Here is a 21,841-nt window from a genome sequence, read left to right as displayed (position 1 = left end):
TAAGAGTCCAGCCTTCTGTGTCTGAATTTATCTCAGGGAATACATTCACCACATATCTTCCAGCAAACATTACTTCCCTGATTCAGCCAGTGTACCAGGGAGGAATTCAGAATTTCACATGTTCTTACAGGGCTTCTTTTCTTCAAGAGCTTATCAATTCAGACTGTTGAGTGTGTGGATTTTCAAAAAATATCTAACATTAAATATCATATTTTTGGAGCTGCTTTGGCATGGAATAAAGTTAAGCCTACTATCCTTTTAAAGTCTTGGCAAAAACTCTGGCCAAACCCTATGAAGAAGAAATAGACTCAGCTATTCCAATTGAAAATGATGATGTTGTTGAACTGTTAGGTGTTGCTCAAAATGAAATAAGAGTTTTTTGTTTGATGAAGTTTTAGACTGCATAGACAATGACAGTAAAGAATCTTTCATTGAAGACAATCAGATGAACTGATATTAGAAAGTGTGATAGAACCACAACAAGAACTTCAACCACCAGATGTTGAATCCAATGAAGAAGAGGGGGCTGATGCAAAAAAAAAAAAAAAAAAAAAAACAACACCTCCACCTACCTGGAATGAAGCAGCTGCCATTATTAATATATTTATAAGATTTGCTGAAAGCAAATCCTGCAGCACTGCAGACCTTCTAAATTTGTGAACAAAAGGACATTAGGTCTTATTTCAAGTGAATAAAATATACAGAAATACTGTATGCACTGTAGTATATAACATAAACAGTACTGTGTCATAGTATAATACTGTATTTTCCTGAACTTTACATCAAATCTTAAAATTACATTACAAGATTTATGCAATAATTTTTATTTCTTCTCTAAAATGTTTTTATTACAGTATTATGTTGCTTATACAGTGTTATACATTTTTACACTTTGTTGAAAGTGAAGAATGTACAACAAACAATCAAACGCTGGTTGCCTATTGCTTACTGCTCATCTCACATTCTGTTCACAGCTATTTCAGATGAAGCTCGGTTATCTGGCATTTTTGGTCATTTGGCACCATCAAGGTCCTGAAGGTACCAGATTAGTGGGTTTCTACTGTAGCAGTATGAAGCTCAAGTAATGAAATATAGACACAAGTGCAAAGATTGGATTAGATTACATTAGATTCAGTTTTTGTTCCATAGACCCAAAAATTGAGATGATTCTCGTGGGAGTGGAACATGTCAGAAAGTATGACATAAAAACACAAAACTTTTGAATATAATACTTGCTACCCTGATCATTTGTCAGGAGGTAGTCGAAAATAAGTTAATACAATGCAGTAAACTAGGACAGCTGATATTTACAGAATTCACACATTGTCAGAATGAAACACTGTTATGCACTATTAATTAATGTATCATACGCAAAATATCTAATCTTGACTGTTGTGACCAAGTGTTGTCAAAACTGAAATCTAACAGATATTTTTATTTAAGCTGACTTAACAGTCTCTGTTGAGATATTCATCTATGGAGTAGGAGGAGTTGCCTATCAAAAAGTCTTTTGAAACCAAGTTTTTAATGGTTGCTGGCTATTTATTAAAAATGTGTGTTACTGAATATTGGACCCCTTTTTGACCAAGGTAAGTGATTTTAGGCCTTTATGTAGATTCTTCTTATTCCTAGTATTGATACTGTGTACTGAGCTATTGGTTGGAAATAGAGATGTATTACTTGCAACAAATTTCATTAAGGAATAAATGTACTGAGAAGCAGTGGTCAGAATACAAAGTTCCTTGAACAGGTTTCTACAAGATGTTCTGGAATTTACACCACAAATGATTCTTATCACACGCTTTTGCACCCTAAAAACTTTTGCTCGGTTTGATGAGTTGCCCCATAATATGATCACACATAACATAATAGAATGAAAGTAAGCAAAGTATGCAAGTTTTTTTTATATTTATATCTCCTACATCTGACATCATTCTCATGGCAAATACAGACTTATTTAGATGCTTAAGCAATTCTGTGGTATGACCTTCCCAACTGAATTTATTATCAAGTTGTAATCCCAGAAATTTAACACTGTCAACCTCTTTGAACTGCACATCTTTGTACATCATACTCATGCTGGAAAGAAATCTCTTACAGGTTATATAGTGGGTCTTCTCAAAGTTTAATAACAAAGAATTAGCTTTAAAGCACTTATTAATTTCAGTGAAAATTTGATTAGCAGCTATTTCTAAATCTGAACATGACTTGCTACTTATTGCAATGTTTGTATCATCTGCAAACAAAACAAACTTAGCATCTGGCAATGTAACAGATGAGAGGTCATTAATATACACAAGAAAAAGCAGTGGACTCAAAATGGAATCTTGAGGAACACCACATGTAATTAATTCCCAGTCCGATGAAGACTGACTGCTTACTGCGCAGGTATTTTGCAATGACACCCTTTGTTTCCTGTTAGATAGGTAAGACTCAGACCATTTTGCAGCATTGCCAGTGACACCATAATACTCCAATTTACTTAGGAGAATGCTGTGGTTCACATACCAGTAGTGGAAGTCTTTTGACGTGTCACAGAAAATGCCAGTAGCCTGTAACTTACTATCTAATGATTTAAGTAATAATAATAATAATAATAATAATAATAATAATAATAATAATAATAATAGCTTTATTCAACATCGAATGGTACACTGCACATGTACAAGAAATAGTAATGATGAAAGTTATTTGTACAATACACAAGACACATTCTTCTGAATACATCATTAATTTACAACAAAATTGCAATAAGGTGTTTACTTATTTCTATTCACATAATTTCACAAAGCATTTGTTGTTCTTCATATAAGTGTGGTACTCTTCTAATGTGTAGAAAGGGTGTTTTACTAAAAATTTCTTAAGCTGATGTTTCAGTTTAATTGTAGGAAGAGCCATGACTGCTCTAGGCAGTGCATTAGCTAATTTTATACCTGCATACTGAGGCCCCTTTTTGTAAAGTGCTGTTCTGTGGCTGCCAATGTAAAATCTTTCTTTATTTCTAGTATTGTATTGGTGGAAATCTGAATAAGTGTTTGGGTGCAGTCTTTTCACAAGCAATATGGCTTTTAGAATGTATGTGTTTATAACAGTTAACACCTCTGTTTTTGGAAACAAGTTGCGACAAGATTCCCTATATTTTGCTCCACAGATTATTCTCACATCCCTTTTTTGAAGAATGAGTAGCTTATCTAGATTAGCTTTGGTTGTTGCCCCCCAAATTTCAATACCGTAGTTCAAGTGAGAGGAGACAAGAGCATGGTATGCAGTCTTTAGGACTACGGTGTCTCTACAGAACTTGCTAATAGTACTGATTATTTTTTGACGACTTAGTTGCTAGAGAGTCAATATGTACATTCTCACTGTAAGTGTAAATAGCTTTATCTGTATCAGAAGTCTTGGTCTTTAAATATGTCTGCTTGTGTCTGTATATGTGTGGATGGATATGTGTGTGTGTGCGAGTGTATACCTGTCCTTTTTTCCCCATAAGGTAAGTCTTTCCGCTCCCGGGACTGGAATGACTCCTTACCCTCTCCCTTAAAACCCACATCCTTTCGTCTTTCCCTCTCCTTCCCTCTTTCCTGATGAGGCAACAGTTTGTTGCGAAAGCATGAATTTTGTGTGTATGTTTGTGTTAGTTTGTGTGTCTGTCGACCTGCCAGCACTTTCATTTGGTAAGTCACATCATCTTTGTTTTTAGGTATATATTTTTCCTTCGTGGAATGTTTCCTTCTATTATTCCAATAAATTGTTGGATGTGTTGTACTACAGACAGATATGGTGGCAAATGCAAAGTTTTCCTAAATTTTTCTATAGCCAGCACTAATCCAAGCCAGTGCACCATAAAGCAAACAGAATGACAAACAGGCAGAGAGTTAATAGTGCAAATAATATGGCATACCCCAGAAGCTATTGCTTTGCCTCACTGGAGTTCAAAAACATGACCTCACTGAGCAGGGATCGGAACATCATTCTGACAGCGCAGCACGATTCTCCAAGAGTGAGTAGATGTTCCACAAGGACATGTATCAGCCAGCTGACATGACAGAAAAGGAACAAGCAGATGCACTGAAAGTGATTGTTGTGCACAGAGATGCAGCAGAGAATGCTCATGAGTCCAGAATGATGACACATGTGGTCATCCTTAGCAAGACATAACTTCATTCCCTCAGATCAACAGCAATAAATACTGGCTTCCAAACCCACATTCCATTCAGGTACAGTGAACCAGCCATGATGCAGACCCTGTAGCATGCTGCCTATCATTTGCCACATGACACCTTTGAGAATTGCTGCCTGCCTGCTCTGCCAAACCTGATCACTTTGATCCGCCCACATAACAATTGAGTATGTGAAGTTTTGGGGATTTCTACCTCTGAATTTCTGAGAGCTGAACTGATGGTTTTTTGTGCATTATCAACCTGTCGCTGTATTTGTGAGGTATGCTGAAGGCTGCTGCCCCAACTTTCTTCTGTGTGCAGACACCAGCATCCGTGGCCTACCTCTGGGGAGATGTTGTGCCATAAATCTGCACTACCATCCACACTGCATGCAGAGCTGTTGGAGTTTACTCAGTCACACACCTTCAATGTGCTAAAGAGAGCCCGAGTAAAAAGCTGTTGGTGAATACCATTGTGCAAGTTATGCCTGCCACACACTAGCCTGCACAGCATTGCAGTGTTATTTGAACAACTGGGACACAGAAAACAAGCTTGATAATCTGCTGAGACGGACAAGTCAGTGTATTCAAAGCCTGTGTGCTGCATCTAATGCCCTCACCATGGGCACAGAGAAGATGATTCAATCATAACTCTTATAGCCAATAAATGTATGTAATTCTAATTCTATTTTATTTGTGCAAAGAGCACCGTTTGGCCTTCATTATTGTACTCCAGATATCACTATTCTCCTGCCATAAAGGTCTCAGCCCAGGCCATTACAAATTGGTGTCAGAAGTGTTTACATTGGCTGCCATCACTGTAGTGGAACCAAATCTGCAGCACCATCCTCATTGCTGTCTGGACTTCCATCCCAAGGTGATGCAGTGCAGTGAGGGGGAATTTTTCTGTTGGCCTTTCTGGTTGTGTTTATTCTGTGTGGTCATGTCAGATCATAGGGATATTAATGTCACTCTCAAAGTGTCATTTGTTAAACTGCAGGAACTTGCAAACTTGTCATTATTTAGGGGAAATACCACAGAAGTGTATTTAATGGTGGTGAGGTACCAATTTTGTAATTTATTAGGGCATGGGTTGCCATGTGCTAAGTTAGAACCAGCTACATCTGATCTTTGTAGATGGTTTCGTCATTTAGCATAGAACTGTTCTGAATCACACTTAGTCTTGAGCCTGTATAGAAACTAATTTATTTTATTGTTATATGCTACATACATATAGTTTTTCCCATATCTCTGTTACTATAATAGTAGTTGCAGAATATGCAAGATAGTGGAAACACATGCTACTACTATGGGTGAAACTGTTACCACTTTAGAAGAGTGAGTTCAACATTCAACAGTATGAGTACAAAAAATGAAGAACAACATAGGCATGTTGAAACTTTATAGCAGGTGCAACTGTCTCCCCTACTCTTGATCCATCAGCAGTGTACTTGAAAAATTTCTTTTTCCAGAAGGACAATGGAGGATGTGACTGTATTCATTAAAGACATACTTGCTACCTCCGAATTGTGCAGTTGGATGGGTGAAACATGCATAAGTATGACTAATTTATGGTTAGTGGGTGAAGCTAAAACATACATAATGTATCACATGGCACATAGTAAGGCAGAAATTGCCCAGGAGCTAGTTGATGGCTGCACCAGCGCTACCTGAAAAGGAATAGTGTAAGATTTTTGGGAGGAAAACTGAGTAGTTCAGCGCAGAATTCCAGGGAGTCAGTTGAATCCTTCTTGGGTAGAATCTGGAAGGTTTATGCAAAATGTCTGGCATGGTGTGAAGTGCAGAGGCTGCTGCAGTTGTGTTGCTAGAATTTGAGAATAAGACTTTCAATGTCTTCTTATGGGTTATCGCCAACAACATGTTACACAGAGTCAGAATGTAGAATCCATCTCACCTGGCTGCAGCTATTAGGAGTACCACACAGTTAGAGGAAATCAGTATTGTTATGAAAGGGCATAAGGGTGTTCACCATTGAAGTGAACTGCTGTGCTATGACTGAGATTGAGTCAGTCATAAGGCACCAGAGTGCAGGAGCAAGAAACAAGGGAAACAGCACCTTAAAAAGTGTCCATTAAATTACAAATGGGAATACATCAACCATTGAAAAGCTTTCCCACTAGAATGGAATACTGCACATACATATGTTGTAACAGTATGCTACTTGTTAGGCATAGTACAAGGCAAGAAATACAAGATTTTAGTAGACACAGTTGCACGCACGTCAGTCTTTAGTACAGACCTCTTAGGCAGGAAGAGACTACGATCTCCATGGTACAGAGATGTGAGGCCTTGACATTGATGTGAAGTCATTAGGGATGACACTACTCAAATGTAGCATTGGAGCTAAGAATTTTCATGCGTACATGTAAGTATTGCCACATGTTTGTAAATATCATTCTGAAGTTCTCAGATTTTCAGACTAGACTTCCCTGATAATCATCATACTAAAATTAATCTTTTGCAGTATACAACTTAATTCAGTGAAAGTTTGTTTCAACTGAGAACAACAATTGCGGGCTAGGCAGCCGAAAGGGACACCAATCTAAAGTGTTGCCAACTGAAATGCAAACATGTACACCAAAGATTGGTTCCCATGGTAGTGTAACACCAGGTACATGGAAGCTGGTTTGGATTGCTGTTGCTACTGATGGCCACAAAAAGTATTGTGTAAGGTAGAACCACTGAAAAGTAATGAAGAATTGGTTTTAGTGGTTCTGTGTGCAGAAATGTGGTGCACTTTCACAATATAAATGGAGAGTTCATGGTTCCTTTTAAGCTGGATAATTTTGGCATAGATGAGGTCAGCCTGTCAAAGGGCTTTCCACTTTAAATGTTCTGGACATGAAGGACATTGATAGGTCATGTGATGACGTGATGACCAGAGCCACAAGAAACCTCAGTGCATCTGCACTATGTAAAAAATGGAATCATCTGTAAAGAAGTGATCCACAAGTGATGGAAGCTTTATAACTGTGATTCATGGATTTGTTGAACACAAATAGTCTGTTGCCAGTGACAGTTGTTACACAACACCATATACCCAGGGGTAACAATGCTCCAGTTTATAGGAAGTTATATCATATACCAAAGCATCTCCTACCATTCATGAAGGAATTCATTGATCAATGACTGGCACAAGGAATAATACAACAAAGATATTATTGGACGGTAAACATCACCATCACTCTAAGAATGTCACTGATGAAATAAGGAAGTACAAATTCTGTTTTGATAGCCAGTATTCAAACACAAAAACTGTTACTGATGTGTATCCTGTCCAGAATATTACAGAGACACTGGAAAATCTAGGCTAAGGAAACTATTTTCCAATGGTGGACCTAAGAAGCAGATATCACTAGTGAGAAGTATATCCAGAAGATATAATAAGGTGTGATATAAAGTCATGTAGTAGGCTAGCAACCATTCTAGTAAATTTGTGTAGATCTGTAATTAAGCTGGCTAGGTCACACAAAAAGGCATACAGCAGGTGAAGAATGCTTTATTGATCACAAAGTAGTAGTAGAACAAGCAGTAGTGGTAGTAGTAGTAGTAGTAGTAGTAGTAGTAGTAGTAGTAGTAGGCAATGGGAGAACATCACTACTACAGTGCTGCCAGGGTTCTGCTAACCAATTGTGTACTCTTAATATACTTGAGACATAAAACCACTCATAACCCCCCCCCCCCCCCCACTCATACAACAAATACCTGTTAAGAGACTAAAACCCTTTTACTGCGCTGGATGTGTTACCGCGCACGCCTTTGTAGCTGTCCCTGTGTGCTCTGAACGTGTTTATGTGCACCACCAGTCCTTCTACCCAGTACTCTGAACATGTCTAGGTGCAGACACGTTCAGAGTACCAGGTAGAAGGACTGGTGGCATGCATAAACACGTTCAGAGCACATAGGGGCAGGTACAAAGGCGCATGCGTTAACACGTCCACAGCAGTTAAAGGGTTCAGAAACAAAACAAAGACATTGTGAATAAGCTTTTATGAACATTCAAATGACAAAACGTTGTACAGTGTGTAATTACCCATGTAATATACAGGGTGATTATAATTAAAGTTAAACTTTCAAAAAACTGTAGAAATAACACCACTGGTCAGAATGATGGCAAATTGCAACGGAATATTATCGGAGAAGGGGGAAAAATGTATGCAGAAGAAAAAAAAATAGTGTGAAAATTGATCAATAGATGGTGCAGTCTGCATCAAAATATGTAAATGAAAACACCTGTCATGTGCGTGACCCACTGAAATTGGTATAAACATGCTGGTACACGGCTTCTCCTCCTTTCGCATTTGCGACGTTCACCATGAATGTCTCAATGCACAATCACGCTCTGCTTCTAAAGCTGTATTACAAGAATAATGACTGTGCACACATCACTCTGCAGAAGTTCTGGACACTGAAGGGTTTGAAGAAAGGCATTGGTCCAATGACTGCTGTGGGTCTGGAGAAAACGATGCAGAAATCTGAAAAGATGGGTTCTTTTGGTGTTCAACCTGGTAGAGGGAGGAAACAAATTGATTCAACATCCTTTGAAGCAGTGGCCAAAGCAAAGCAGGAGGAGATGAGTGGTGGTGTGGAAACATGCAATTCATGGAGAATTGCCCAAACATTGGACATACCCAGTGCGTAAAATTCTACAAAATATCCTTCTTTGCTATCCATTCAAAATTACCCATGTGCATGAGTCACTTCCTGTTGAACTGCCAGCAAGAGAGATCTTTGCGTTAGAATTTCTTGTTTGCATGGAAGTGAGCAATGATTGGCTGTGGACGATTTTGTAGACGGATGAAGCCTGCTTCCATCTGACAGGATATGTCAATACATAGAATTGTTGAACACGGGTAACGGAAAATCCACACGCAAATCAACCAGTACCTCTTCATCCTGAAAAGGTCACTGTGTGGTGCAGGTTTACGGCATCATTTATCATGGGGCCATATTTTTTCAAGGAGATAGGTGCTTCTGGTCCTGCTCCCTTTACCATCACTGTCACTGGTAAGCGCTATGAGTGCCTTTTCTGCAACTACATCATTCCAGCTCTCCAACAGCATGGATGTGTGGATGGGATTATTTTTATGCAAGCTGGTGCATCTCTGCACTTTGCAAATCCAGTTAAGCAGCTGCTGAAACTCCATTTTGGAAATGCTAGAATTATCAGCCGCCATTTCCCTACAGCCTGACAGTCCCGATTACTTGATCTTAATTTGTGTGACTTCTGGCTGTTGGCTATCTAAACGATGTTGTGTTCAGTGTTCTGATTGCAAACTTAGATGCACTGGAGGCACACATTGAGCAGCACACTCTGAACATGACCTGGAAACACTTAGATCAGTTATGGAACAAGCTATTTCTCAATTTCCACTCATTGCACAAAACGGTGGACAGCATATTGAACATGTTTTGCACCAGTCACATGGAAATGAATAATCTGATTTGATTGTGATTGATGCTTTTTATGCAGTTTTTGTCCTCAACACGATTAAAATCCAATGTGACTGGAGCTTTTTATGTTGTTTTTGGTCGCAGGACAGTCAAAAACCGATGTAAGTTACGCTTTTTATGTGGTTTTTGGACTTAGAACAATTAAAAACCGATATTTCACATCCAATGTGATATGACCTTGCCATGAAGGATGGGCTTACGTAACTAACAGTATCACATCTGTACACCCATGCACACTGAGTAGTAAGTTTGTTTAATGCCAAACGTACACATTAGGCATTGTTGTATGATTCATTTGTCATTTGTAGTTGACCACTATTAAATTCTGATGCTTACAGTCCCATCTACTGCTACATTTTGTAACTATTTATTTTTCTTTTGCCAAACATTTTCCCCCTTCTCTGATAATATCCCATTGCAATTTGCTGTCATACTGACCAGTAGTGTTATTTCTGCAGTGGTTTGAAACTTTAAAGCCATAGAAAGATATCATGGTCAAATGAAAAATTTCCTTAAACTTTTCTACATCCAGTACTAAGCCAAATCAAACCAGCCAGTGCCATGTAGCAATGAGAAATAATATCACATACTATGAAAGCTACTGCTTCACATCACTCCAGCGAGCAGTCTGAATTGTTAATTCAGCAACATAACATCACTGGGGAGGGATCATAATGTCATTCTGATGCACAATGCTTCAAGAATAAGTAGATGTTCCACAAGAATGCCTACAGCCCACTGGACATGGCAAAAAAGCATCAAGCAGAAGCTCAGACTCCAAAGTGTGGCAAAGAATACTGATGATCCCAGAAAATGAGGACACATGAGGTCAACCTCAGCAAGACATAACTTGACTGGCTGAGATGGACAATGATGAATACTTAGATTTCCAAGCTTACATTCTATTCAGTTACAGTGGGCCAGCTAAGATGCAGACCCTGTAACATGCTACCTATCATTCGCCAGATGGCTTCTACCTTGGAGATTTATGCCTGCTTGGTCTGCCAGACCTGGTTACTGTGAGCTGCCAACATCTCATCTATTACTGAGAAGTTTTGAGGACTTCTACCTTCAGCTTTCTGAGAACTGCACTGATGGTGTTCGGCACACTGTCAACTTGCCGTTGTATCCGCTAGGCACAGTAAAGGCTGCTGCCATCGAGTTGCTTTTGTGGGCTGACACAAGTATTCATGGCCTATCTCTAGTGGAGATGTCATGCTGTCATGCCATAGCTCTGCACTACCATCTTCAGTCCCTCCAGGGTTGCTGAAGTTTATAGGGGCCCACACCTTTGACACACACACACACACACACTCTCTCTCTCTCTCTCTCTCTCTCTCTCTCTCTCTCTCACTTTCTTTCTCTCTCCTTCAGGACCAAATAAAAATAGAGATTCTGAATAGATCAAAATCAGAACATAGCAGTAATCAATAGTAACAGAAATTTGAAAGAATGTCATAAAAGTAGCAAATTAGGAAGTAGACACAATACAATAAAGTAGAAATTCTTCAAGGCAGTGCCCAGTGGCATAGATTACAATTAGGAACTAATCAGAGCAAGATGGATGGAATGTAATAAAGAATGGAATGGTCTAGGCAGAGTTGGCAACTGCAGGCACAGTGAAAGCAATGACAAAAACATACACAACTCATGAATTGTGCCAGCTTACTGATGGAAGGAAGAAGGCTGATAATCCAGAGAGTGAGGCAAGTAGGCAGTACAGACACATTATACGTGGTTAGACAGCAGAACATGCAAAGAGGATAAATGAGAAAACGAGAAAGAGACTTTTACATGAATGTGAAAGGGGATTGTCACAGGGCGTTGTTGGCATGGCAACAATAAAGAGTATACACAATTTTGGAGAAATAAAAAGCAAAAAATTTTACCTAAAAGGCACACATGGGAAACCTATGTTACATACAGAAGAAAGAGCAGATACAGAACAGAATACATACATTTATATACATCTTTAAATTTGGAAAGATAAGACAAGGGTTGTTCGGTAAAAAAAGACTCCCAATTCTTTTAACAGCCATTAATGTATGAAAACATCCTGGTAGGTGCTTCAAATTTTATGTTTCTTCTACACTTGTACAAAGTTTTGAATAATTCTGACTGATGGCAGAGATCTAGTGAACCATCAAAATGGCCTCTGTTAGAGACACTCATTACAAGCAACACACTGTAATGGATTTCTTCAATTGAGATAAAGAAACCATGGTGGTCATCTACAAACACCTATGTGCAGTAAGTGGTAATTATTGAGTTGATAGTGCTGTTGAGTGATGGATAAAGAGAGTTAAAGTACCAAGATGTGCAGAAACTGAGCTTCAGTCTGTCAAGTTCCGAATGCCCTTTTCAAAGCCACTGCTACCAATATGGTGAACTGTGTGAATTCCATTATGCAGGCAGGCTGGTGGATCACCCCTTGATAATTATCTCTACAGTGATCAGTGAGCATGGAAATGCACGTACAATGACTCAGTATTTGTGGCTGGTTCCATTTTCTATCAACAATCCTTAATTGAATAATAACAAAAACTTCAACAAGATCCAGCACAGATAAAAAAAAAAACACCAAAAGTAAGAAGGGCATAGAAGATTTTTCTAATGGCATGGAGAGTTTAATTTACATAGAACATAGTTTAAGGTTAAGCAACACTAAAACAAAGGTTATTAAGACAGCATCAACTCGCTTATCATCAAAAAGATTATCAGACATAGTTTGCCAGATGAGAAAAAAACTTTGTCAGAAGAGCTTTGCTGGTACTGTGGATTGATATAGAATAGAGGTGTTCCTCAAGGTGTATGTCTAGAGCACGGCATTGTGTGGAAGTAAAACATGTCCCATTAGAAAAAGAGGAAAGAGGTAGCTGAAAGAAGTACACATTTGGTGTTGTAGAATGGTGTTAAAAAGGAAGAGTATAAATAAAGTCCAGTGTTAAGAGGTGCACTGATTTCTTCAACCAACAGAACTGGCTTCAATTCCTAATCAAAGTATCCAGTGTTATTTTATTACTTCATGCATTTACATATACACCAAAATGGTGACCTGACTTGGAATGAGTCCATAAACAACACTGAGGGCAGTTTTGACCTTGACTTCAGAATGAATCTGCAACAAACCTTTAATTTGAAAGAAGTTGATGATACTTTAGGAGTGAGTGAGGAAAGATGTTTGTGACAAACCTTCACCAGAAACAGGGACAGTTTAGAGTGATGACTGCTGCTGCTGCATCCAGGAATAACTAATGTGGTATAGGAAGGAGCTATAGAGTCAAAATATTTTAAGGGTAAGAGAGGTTTGTGATACCAGATGCAAAACAGGTTATCAAGAAATTTAATTGTGGGGACTAGGTATACAAAGATAAACATGTAATGGGAAAAGATGGAGATTGCATCAAATCAGTTGAAAATCTGCTAATGAAGAGAAAATATATTTACCATCAGCAGGGGTAACATTGGCCCACATTTCCACAATATATAACATGTTAAGCTCTTGGTAGCTGACACAATACTGGTAAACTGTAATAAAATATTTTTTAAAGCATCTATATAACCATGTGTGACAAAATCAGTCTAGTGTTACCAAATTTCAGAAACTGTTTATGACCATAATATTCTTTTAAAAAACTGGGACAATGTTACCTTTACTTGGGGTAACTTTGTCCCGCATGTTCAAATCTGTCTACAAAAAACTAAAAAACACAATAAGCCAATGTTCAACCAACCAACAAGGATCATATAATTATAGAATGTTACTGAACTTCAATAAGTCATTTAAATCCCAAAATTGAGTTAGATAACTAACATTTAAAGAGAGAGAATGAAAAAGGAAATACCGACTAGTTTACTTTTGTTTTATTATTTATTATAAAAGCTCAGAACAGTTTCAATATTGCAGAAATTGATTAAATAAAGTTGTCCAATTCAGGAACTGAAAATTGGTTCCTTTTAGATACCTTTTTGGGTTCTTTTATTTTGAAGAACACATCTTTCCAAGAATATTGTCAAATAAGTTAGATGAACTGTGAATAAGGGGACTTTTGAAAAAGTGGTTCCAGTCATATCTAAAAAATAGAAGACAGATAACTGAAATCTCACATATTTCAAGTTGCTCAAACTATATTGTAAAGTATACTTCAGATCCAAATTATGTAAATATAGGTGTCCCACAGGGTAGTGTCCTTGGCCCAATACTATTCCTCATTTACATAAATGACTTCCCACAGAGCATCAAGCATGGACAAACAATATTGTTTGCAGATGGCTCAAATGTTATAATCAGTGACAAATCACCAGACGCACTGATAGAAAAAGCCGAACAAACACTTAAACAGTGTACGTGAGTGGGCATCCAATAATAAACTAACACTAAATTTAAAAAAAACAAATGCTGTTAACTTCAATGTCTGCAAAAAACCACACTATAACAACTTTAAGTTAAACAATGAAACTATAGAATGTGTAGACTACACAAAATTTCTTGGTATGCATGTTGACAGTCAGTTAAAGTGGGAAGAACATATTAAAATACTTACTAACAGAATCGCTACAGCATGCTATGCTCTTTCTGCAGTGTGTGATACTACATGTGTCAGATCTGTATATTTTTCTTATATCCATGCTGTTATTACCTATGGAATAATATTTTGTGGAGTCAACAGTTAAAATATTCAAATTACAGAAAAGAGCAATTCATACAATAACTAGGAGTGGCAGTGGGCTCACTGCCTTGAACATTTCCAAAAACTGGAAATCCTAACTGTACCCTGTGAATACATTTTTCAAAGTATTATGTATGTAAAAAAAAAAAATTGACTGCTACGTTAAAAATTCTTTAGTACACAGCTATGAAACTAGAAACCAATACAACCTGCATCTGGAGAGGAAAAATAAAGTTAAAACTCAGCCGAGCTTGTTGTACAATGTCGTTAAATTATATAATAAATTACCCCAAAATATAAAAGATATTGACACAATTGGACAGTTCAAAACAAAACTAAAAAAAAAAATTATTAAATAAAAGTTATTATGCAGTAATGGACTATCTGAATTAAAACATGAAGCATAATTAAAGTAGCCTGCATTGTAATACATGAGGAAATAATTATAATATGAAATCCAGAATTGTACAGTACTATACGAAAATTACATAAGGATATAAAACTAATGTAAGATACTTTAAAAATGTGTGTAAATATTAATTTTATGTGTATAAATTGTAGGTATATTGTATTGTATATGACTTTGCCGACGAAATCCACACAATGTAAATTGTTACATGGATTAATAAAGAAATCAATCAATCAATATAACATCGAATCTCATCTTTCAGGCCACCTCCAACACTTAAGTTTCTTATCCATGCATTCAACAACACAGCCCATCTCATTAATCTGTCTTATTTATCCTGGATACTTTTCCCCCATTGAAAAGGACAGTTACAAAGTAATTTTAACATAATCCTCATTACAGTTTGATGAACACTCCTCAGGCACTGAAAATCTTTCACTTTTTTCACTTGATTCTTCCAATGATACATCATCAAGATCATCATCACCTGAGCAACCTGACAGTTTGATTCTCTTCTGTCTTTGCTTATTTTGCTGGGAAAATGGAGAAGAGGCAGGTATCTCGGCAGCAAGCAGTTTCGGATCATTAACCTAGATGCTTTTCCCAGCAGGCACGTCTATCATCTTTCTTCTTTTCTTAGCATCAGATGAGGAACAGAACATTATTGAAGTTGAGCTCTTACTAAAGTTGTAAATGTTTTCTACATATTTTGCATCTTGTTTGCAAATCACCTTCTTACTTCCTGAGTCATCACAGAGGTTCATTTCGTCATAATTCCAGATTCAGGATAGTGGAACATCTTTCACAGCTTCACTTAAGTTATCCATATAACTGTTCAAGTCTACTTCACTGATCTGAGCTCTGACCGTTTTGATGTTTGAGCTCATTCTAACAGAGAGTTCATTGTGGCGTTGCAAAAAGTATTTAGTCCACTCATAACCAGGAAAATTATTCTTGAACACAGGAATATTGTCTCCCTTTTTATCTAAACTACTTTTGACAGCCATATGAAAGTCCAGTTCATCAATTGGAAATCCAAAATCACACAACTTTATGAGATGGTGTTGAAAGGAAAGGTCTTCCTCATCTGCAAACAGTCGAGATTGACCTACATTTTTTGAATGCTTGCCAGCAAGCTTGTTTTTTATGGTCAGTCTGGGTATCCAAAACCTTTGTTCTGCTTCATGTTGCATCATTTGACGTGCACGAATTGCTTTTAAACATTCTTCCAACTTCTCCAGTGAGTAATTTGCGTATGATCTTCAACCAAGTTTCTTCTTATGTATTTGTGGCATTGTCTATAAAATAAGAAGAAAAACATTTTGTAGCCTCACTGGAAATAATTCTGCTCAAAAGAGTACTGAATCTTTAAAATAATTACTGGTAGATAATGAAATAAACAACCTGTAAGCTTAACATCATTTGGGCCAAAGTAACCCAAAACGAGGGACAATGTTACCCTATGGTGAAATGCAATATTTATTTCATACTTATATGGAGAAATTGACATCTTTCTGTTTTAAATCTTAATCTAGACAAATGAAGCGATAATAAAAACTACTTACCGAAAATTAAATCACTTCCGTAACTGATAACCAAATGAAAGTTGGAATAACACTAATTTTCCACGAGTTGCAGACCATAACAGAACAAGTGCTGCTGCAGCATCAAATTCATTAACTACAAAAACAGTGAACAAGCAGTTAGCTGATGCTGCCACCTATTGTTTAAGACTATAAAAATGGATATTCGTTGATGTACATATGAGCAGCGAGACATGGAATCTTTGTTTTTCTCTGGGACAATGTTGCATGCAAAGGGCCATTGTTAACCCCACTGATGGTACACTTATTGAATAGTATAATTACCATCAAACAGATATGTTCAGTGATAAACTTGTCACATTTCACATGCTTTGTACTGCCTGCATCTACATTCATACTCTGCAGATTGCTGTGAACTGCTTGGTAAAGGGCACTTCCTGTTGTACCATACTCAAGGATTTCTTCATGTTTCATTCCAGTATGGATTGCAGAAAAAATGACTATGGGAGTGACACACAGGGAGCTGTATTATGTTCAATTATTTCAGGGCTTCTGTCACACTATGCCATGGGTCAAACAAACTTGTGACTACTTGTGCTGCTCAAATTTGCATACATCCAATATCCCCTGTAAGTATTATTTGGTATGGGTCCCATATACTTGAGTAGTATTCTGGGACAGGTCAAGCAAGCATTTTGTAAGCAGTCTCCTTTGTAGATTGCCTACTTCTTCCCAGTATTCCATAAGTTAACTACAGTGTGGTTCACCTGCTTTACCTACAGTTGAAGCTATGTGATCAATGCATTTCACACAGATATTGCAGTAGTATGAAGTGACTGTTAACTATTTCACATTTCTGGACATTTAAAGAGAAATGTCAAGCTTTGCACCACTTTGAAATCTTATCATGACCTGATTGAAAGTTTGAGCAGTTTTTTCAATAATTTTTTCATTATAAATAACTGCATCAGATACAGTATTTCTGAGATTACTGTGGGCCATTAATTCACAACACAAACAGTAAGGCTTCCAACACACTACCCTAATGAAACTTGAAGTTACTCCTTCATCTGTTGATGACCCTCAATCCAAGGTAACATGCTGCATTCTCTCTACTAAGAAATTCTCAATTCAGTAGCAAATGTTGTTTGATGCCCCATATGATTATTAATAAGCACTAGTGTGACACTGAGTCAAATGCTTTTTAGAAGTCAAGAAACATTGCATCCACCTTATCATTGTGATCCTTGACATGTGAGAAAAGCATAAGTTCAGTTTCATATAACTGATGCTTGTAGAATCCCCAGTGATTGGCATGGAGCAAGTAATGCTTTTAAATTAATGCAGAGTTTTACCTATGAAGATGTTAATGATAGCAGAGTCTCCAGAGGCAGACTGGTTATCAATCTATAGGTACTGCTGTACAGAGTTCGGAGACTCTAAATTCACCAGAACACTATTTTGTATGTCAATATGTTACACAGAAATGACTTTTTGCTTGTAACTAAAGTATTTCAAATTTTAGTCTTGTGTTGAGCTGTCTTCTTAACATTTTGTAATAGATATACATAAGGATGGTTTACATCAACATTGTCAAATGTGTTTTTGATAAAAGACAAAATAGCTCCTTTCTTCCTTTTTGCCTAACATTTTCATGTGAATACTGCTGTCTGCAGGTGACCGTGTAGCTATTGAGCCAAACAGTCCATGCAGAAAATGCAACTACTGTAAACTTGGGAGATACAACTTATGCACAGATGTCTCTTACTGTGGAGCACCACCTCATGATGGCAGCCTTAGTTATTATTATAAGCATCCAGCTGATTTCTGTTTTAAGTATGTATGGTTTATTTTTTGGTTCAATTGTTTGTATTTGTTAGACAACACTTGTGCACCATTTAGAAAAGATTATATCATATTTATTTTTATATATTTAACAGTACTTATACTATGGACATTCTGTGCAATAGCAAATGACACATCAAAAACACTACAGAAATATTTACAGAAGCAGAAACTATTGTCTTGTAACATACGAGCTACATCAGTGATTTATTGTATTGGAGATACATCTACATTATACCGTACTACACCATAGTCTAGTTTTAGGACATTTTAATATTGTACAATACAATTATAATATGTCATTTAATTTCATACACTACACAGATATCAAGTCATTAGTTAAAAGAATTTATTTATAGGTTTACCTATTACTGTTTCTTTTGCAACATCTTGCTCAAATAACAATATTATCAATCAAGAAATCCTCTAGTAAGTAAAAGCACTTTTGGACTAGCATACTATAGAATTTTCTCTTCAGAAAACTACTCTCAATCATATTTACATTTTTGCCTTTTATTACAAATATTTATGCACTGTGGAGTTTGGGTATAGATTAGTAGTCGGCGGGTAAGAAGCACAATTTTTTCATTATTATTAGTACTATAACCTGTCCCACCATGCAGACAAACACATCAGATTCTTTGTTAGTTTGAAAAAGACGTAACATGTAATGGATATTGAGTAAAAGAAAGTGTAACCAAAGCCATCTGTTGTGAAATCTCAAAACTATTTTCTTGTTTGTCACTATTCTCCTTTCAGATAAAAATTCCCTTTTCTGTTCCAAATGCTCCTAAATCAGTTTACCTCCAATTTTTATGTTTCTTCTAGTGTTACAACCCGGTGTCAAAACTACCAAAAATGGGAATAAAAGAAGTATTCACATGTATCTGAAATTCTGAAATTTATGAAAAGTATGTACGAACTGCAAGCAAACTAATACTCTCTCCATTCAGAACATTGTTATTTATTAAGTATCTAATATGAAATGGTAGCATTAATATGTTTGGTGATTAATAAGCACAATTTTATTTTGCAAGAAATTGTGCTTTATTGCTTCCATCCCTTTCCCATTCCTAGGAATTAAATGAGGCAACTCTTTTAACTCAGATCATCAGTGAATTGTGATTCTAGCAAGCAATCATGTCTGTTTATTTATTTATTCATTCTTTGGTCACTGTTTAGAGTGATATTGGATAGTCAGTATAATCTACAATTACAATATTGGGGTAATTTAAATTTGAGCATGTATATTATTATATTACAATAGATTTATACATATATAATAATGAAAACATGGGCAACACAAAAAAATTTACTACTAATTAATTTACTACGAGGGGAATTTGAAAAGTCCATACAAAGTCCGAGAGATGGCACCACCGGCGCGTATTGAGGTCATGTTTAGTTAGTAGCATCTTTGGAAAGAACACCCACCAAGTTTCAACCGTATTAGTCTATTTCTTTGTGTTTGGCATTCGTGTGTATCAAGGAAGTCAAGTCATTGTCAAAAAATGGACAAAAAAAATGTCGTGTGGTGATTAAAGATTACTTTATGAAAGGCAAAATGCCTCAGGAGACTAAAGAGAAGCTTGATAAACATTACTGTGACTCTGATCCTTCAATTGAAGAAATGGCTGGCGGGACAAAGATTTTACTCAAACAAGGAGGTGAGCAACTAATAACTATTTTGCAGATTTGGACAATTCCTATTATTCAGAAGGGATCAACAAATTATAACAGCATTGGACGAAGTGTATAAGTCCAGAAGGAGACTATGTCGAAAAATAAAAATGGTTTAGCTCAAACAGATAAGCAGTTTTTATTTTTGCACAGACTTCTCAAACGCCCCTCTTATAAAAAAGGCAGCTAATTTTAGTTTCTGCTGTGGTGCTAGTATATTGATAAAATTAAGAAAATTTTCATGATCCATTTTCATTGACGATGTATACAAGGAGTGACAATAAAGTAATGGGACTGATTTTCTTTGCAAGATGTGGCAACCCTGCAGGCTTCATAGGCACAATATCTTTGACCTAGGTCTATAAGCTAGTTCTAGTCCAAGCGGCACGTTGATGCAACTACTCCGTCATGAGTTGTGCTGCAATAAGTTAACACGTGTTTGTGTCCTCATCACGGAAATGGAACCGCATAATATTGCGCAATGGATGCCATTTCATTTTGCATTAAATTGGGTGAAAACGTAGTGACAACTTATGGTAAGGTTCAGAAGGCTTTTTGAGACGAGGTTATGTCAAGAGCTCAAATTTCTCAATGGCATAAGATGTTTAGTGTAGGCAGAAAGAATGTTGAAGATGAATACCACAGTGGATGACCATCAACCTCAACTTGGCCAGGGTGCATGAACTCATACAATCTGATCAAAGATTATCCATGAAAATGATTGCAGAAGAACTGAATATCAATCGAGAAATGGTTCATCTAATAATAACTGAAGATCTTGGTATGAGAAACATTTGTGCAAAACTGATCCCCTAAAATCTCACACCATAACAGCGAGAAACACAGAAAAATGTGGCAGCCGATCTGTTAAAGCAAACAGAAATCAATCCATAATTGTTGAGCTGTGTTATCACTGGTGATGAAAGTTGGTTTTTTCAGTACGATCCAGAGATGAAATGCTCAAAGGGATCACTCAGACCAAAAAAACTCGCATGTCAAAGTCAAAAGTGAAATGCATGCTTGTGTGCTTCTTTGATTCCAAGGGAATTGTTCATATAAAGAGTGGGTGCCTCCTGGACAAGCACTTAACCAATATTACTACAAAGAAATTTTAGAAAGACTTCATAAAAGAGTTCTTTGTGTCTGTGCCAATATTGCTGATAATTGGATTCTGCATCATGATAATGCACCATCCCATACTGCTCTGTCAGTACAGCAATTTTTAACCTCAAAACAAATTCCAGTACTACCACAGCCACCTCATCCACCAGATATCGCTCTGTGCAACTTTTTTCTATTTCCAAGAGTCAAAACGGTCACAAGATGTCCAAAAAGCTGTGACGAGGGTCTTGGAGGATATTACAGAAGATGAGTTCCAGAAATGTTACCATCAATGGCAGAAGCGCTGGAAAAAGTGTGTGCAATCATAAGGGAACTACTTTGAAGGAGAAAACACTAAACTTAACTAAAATGGTAAGCAACATTTTTTTTCACATCAGTCTCATTACTTTATTGTTGCACCTCATATGTAGCACAGTTCTCAGGATATTACTGTAGTACTGCAAATTCTTTCTAATTTTTCTGGATTAGCCTCAAAATATCTCATAACACTGTACAGACATATAGTTTTTTAAGGAATCTCATCATTTTGTTTTGAAAACTGGTACTGCTTTTATATTTTCTAAACTGTTTTGTACTCTGTTGCATAATAAGCACCCTGGTTTAGTAGGGCCTATTGCTTGGAGCACCATATTGAACCCAAGCTACTGTTAAAGAATGTAGTTTTATGGGAAGCCTAGAATAGGAATGCGTTGTGATCATAACTGAGAAGCTACCTGAAGGAAAAGTGATGGTTCTGGTTTTACAAAATTGATGTATGCTGATTACATGCTGCTCTCATATTGCTGACCAATGTGTTAGTGCCAGCTTTAGATAGAAGGACAAGGTGGAGCAACATTCAATCACCAGGGCAATTTACTACAGCACAACAGTTTTAAGGAATTAGATAGTTTGGAAAACATTTCTATATTTGAAAATAAGCTAATATTTCGAATTAAGG

At 36.9% G+C, this 21,841-nt stretch overlaps 1 protein-coding gene across 1 annotated transcript in view; it reads left to right on the top strand.

Moving 5' to 3' along the window:
* Positions 1–21,841, top strand: part of LOC126095735 (sorbitol dehydrogenase-like) — a 121,643-nt gene that overhangs the window by 63,378 nt on the left and 36,424 nt on the right. Inside the window, exon 4 of the mRNA XM_049910503.1 lies at positions 17,934–18,093. Coding sequence (XP_049766460.1) covers positions 17,934–18,093 — 160 coding nt within the window. The remainder of the gene's footprint in view (positions 1–17,933; positions 18,094–21,841) is intronic.

This window comes from Schistocerca cancellata, chromosome 8, assembly GCF_023864275.1.
Source record: "Schistocerca cancellata isolate TAMUIC-IGC-003103 chromosome 8, iqSchCanc2.1, whole genome shotgun sequence".
Lineage (NCBI taxonomy): Eukaryota > Metazoa > Arthropoda > Insecta > Orthoptera > Acrididae > Schistocerca > Schistocerca cancellata.
Note: the sequence above shows the minus strand (reverse complement) of the source record. Positions and strands in the feature narration are given on the sequence as shown.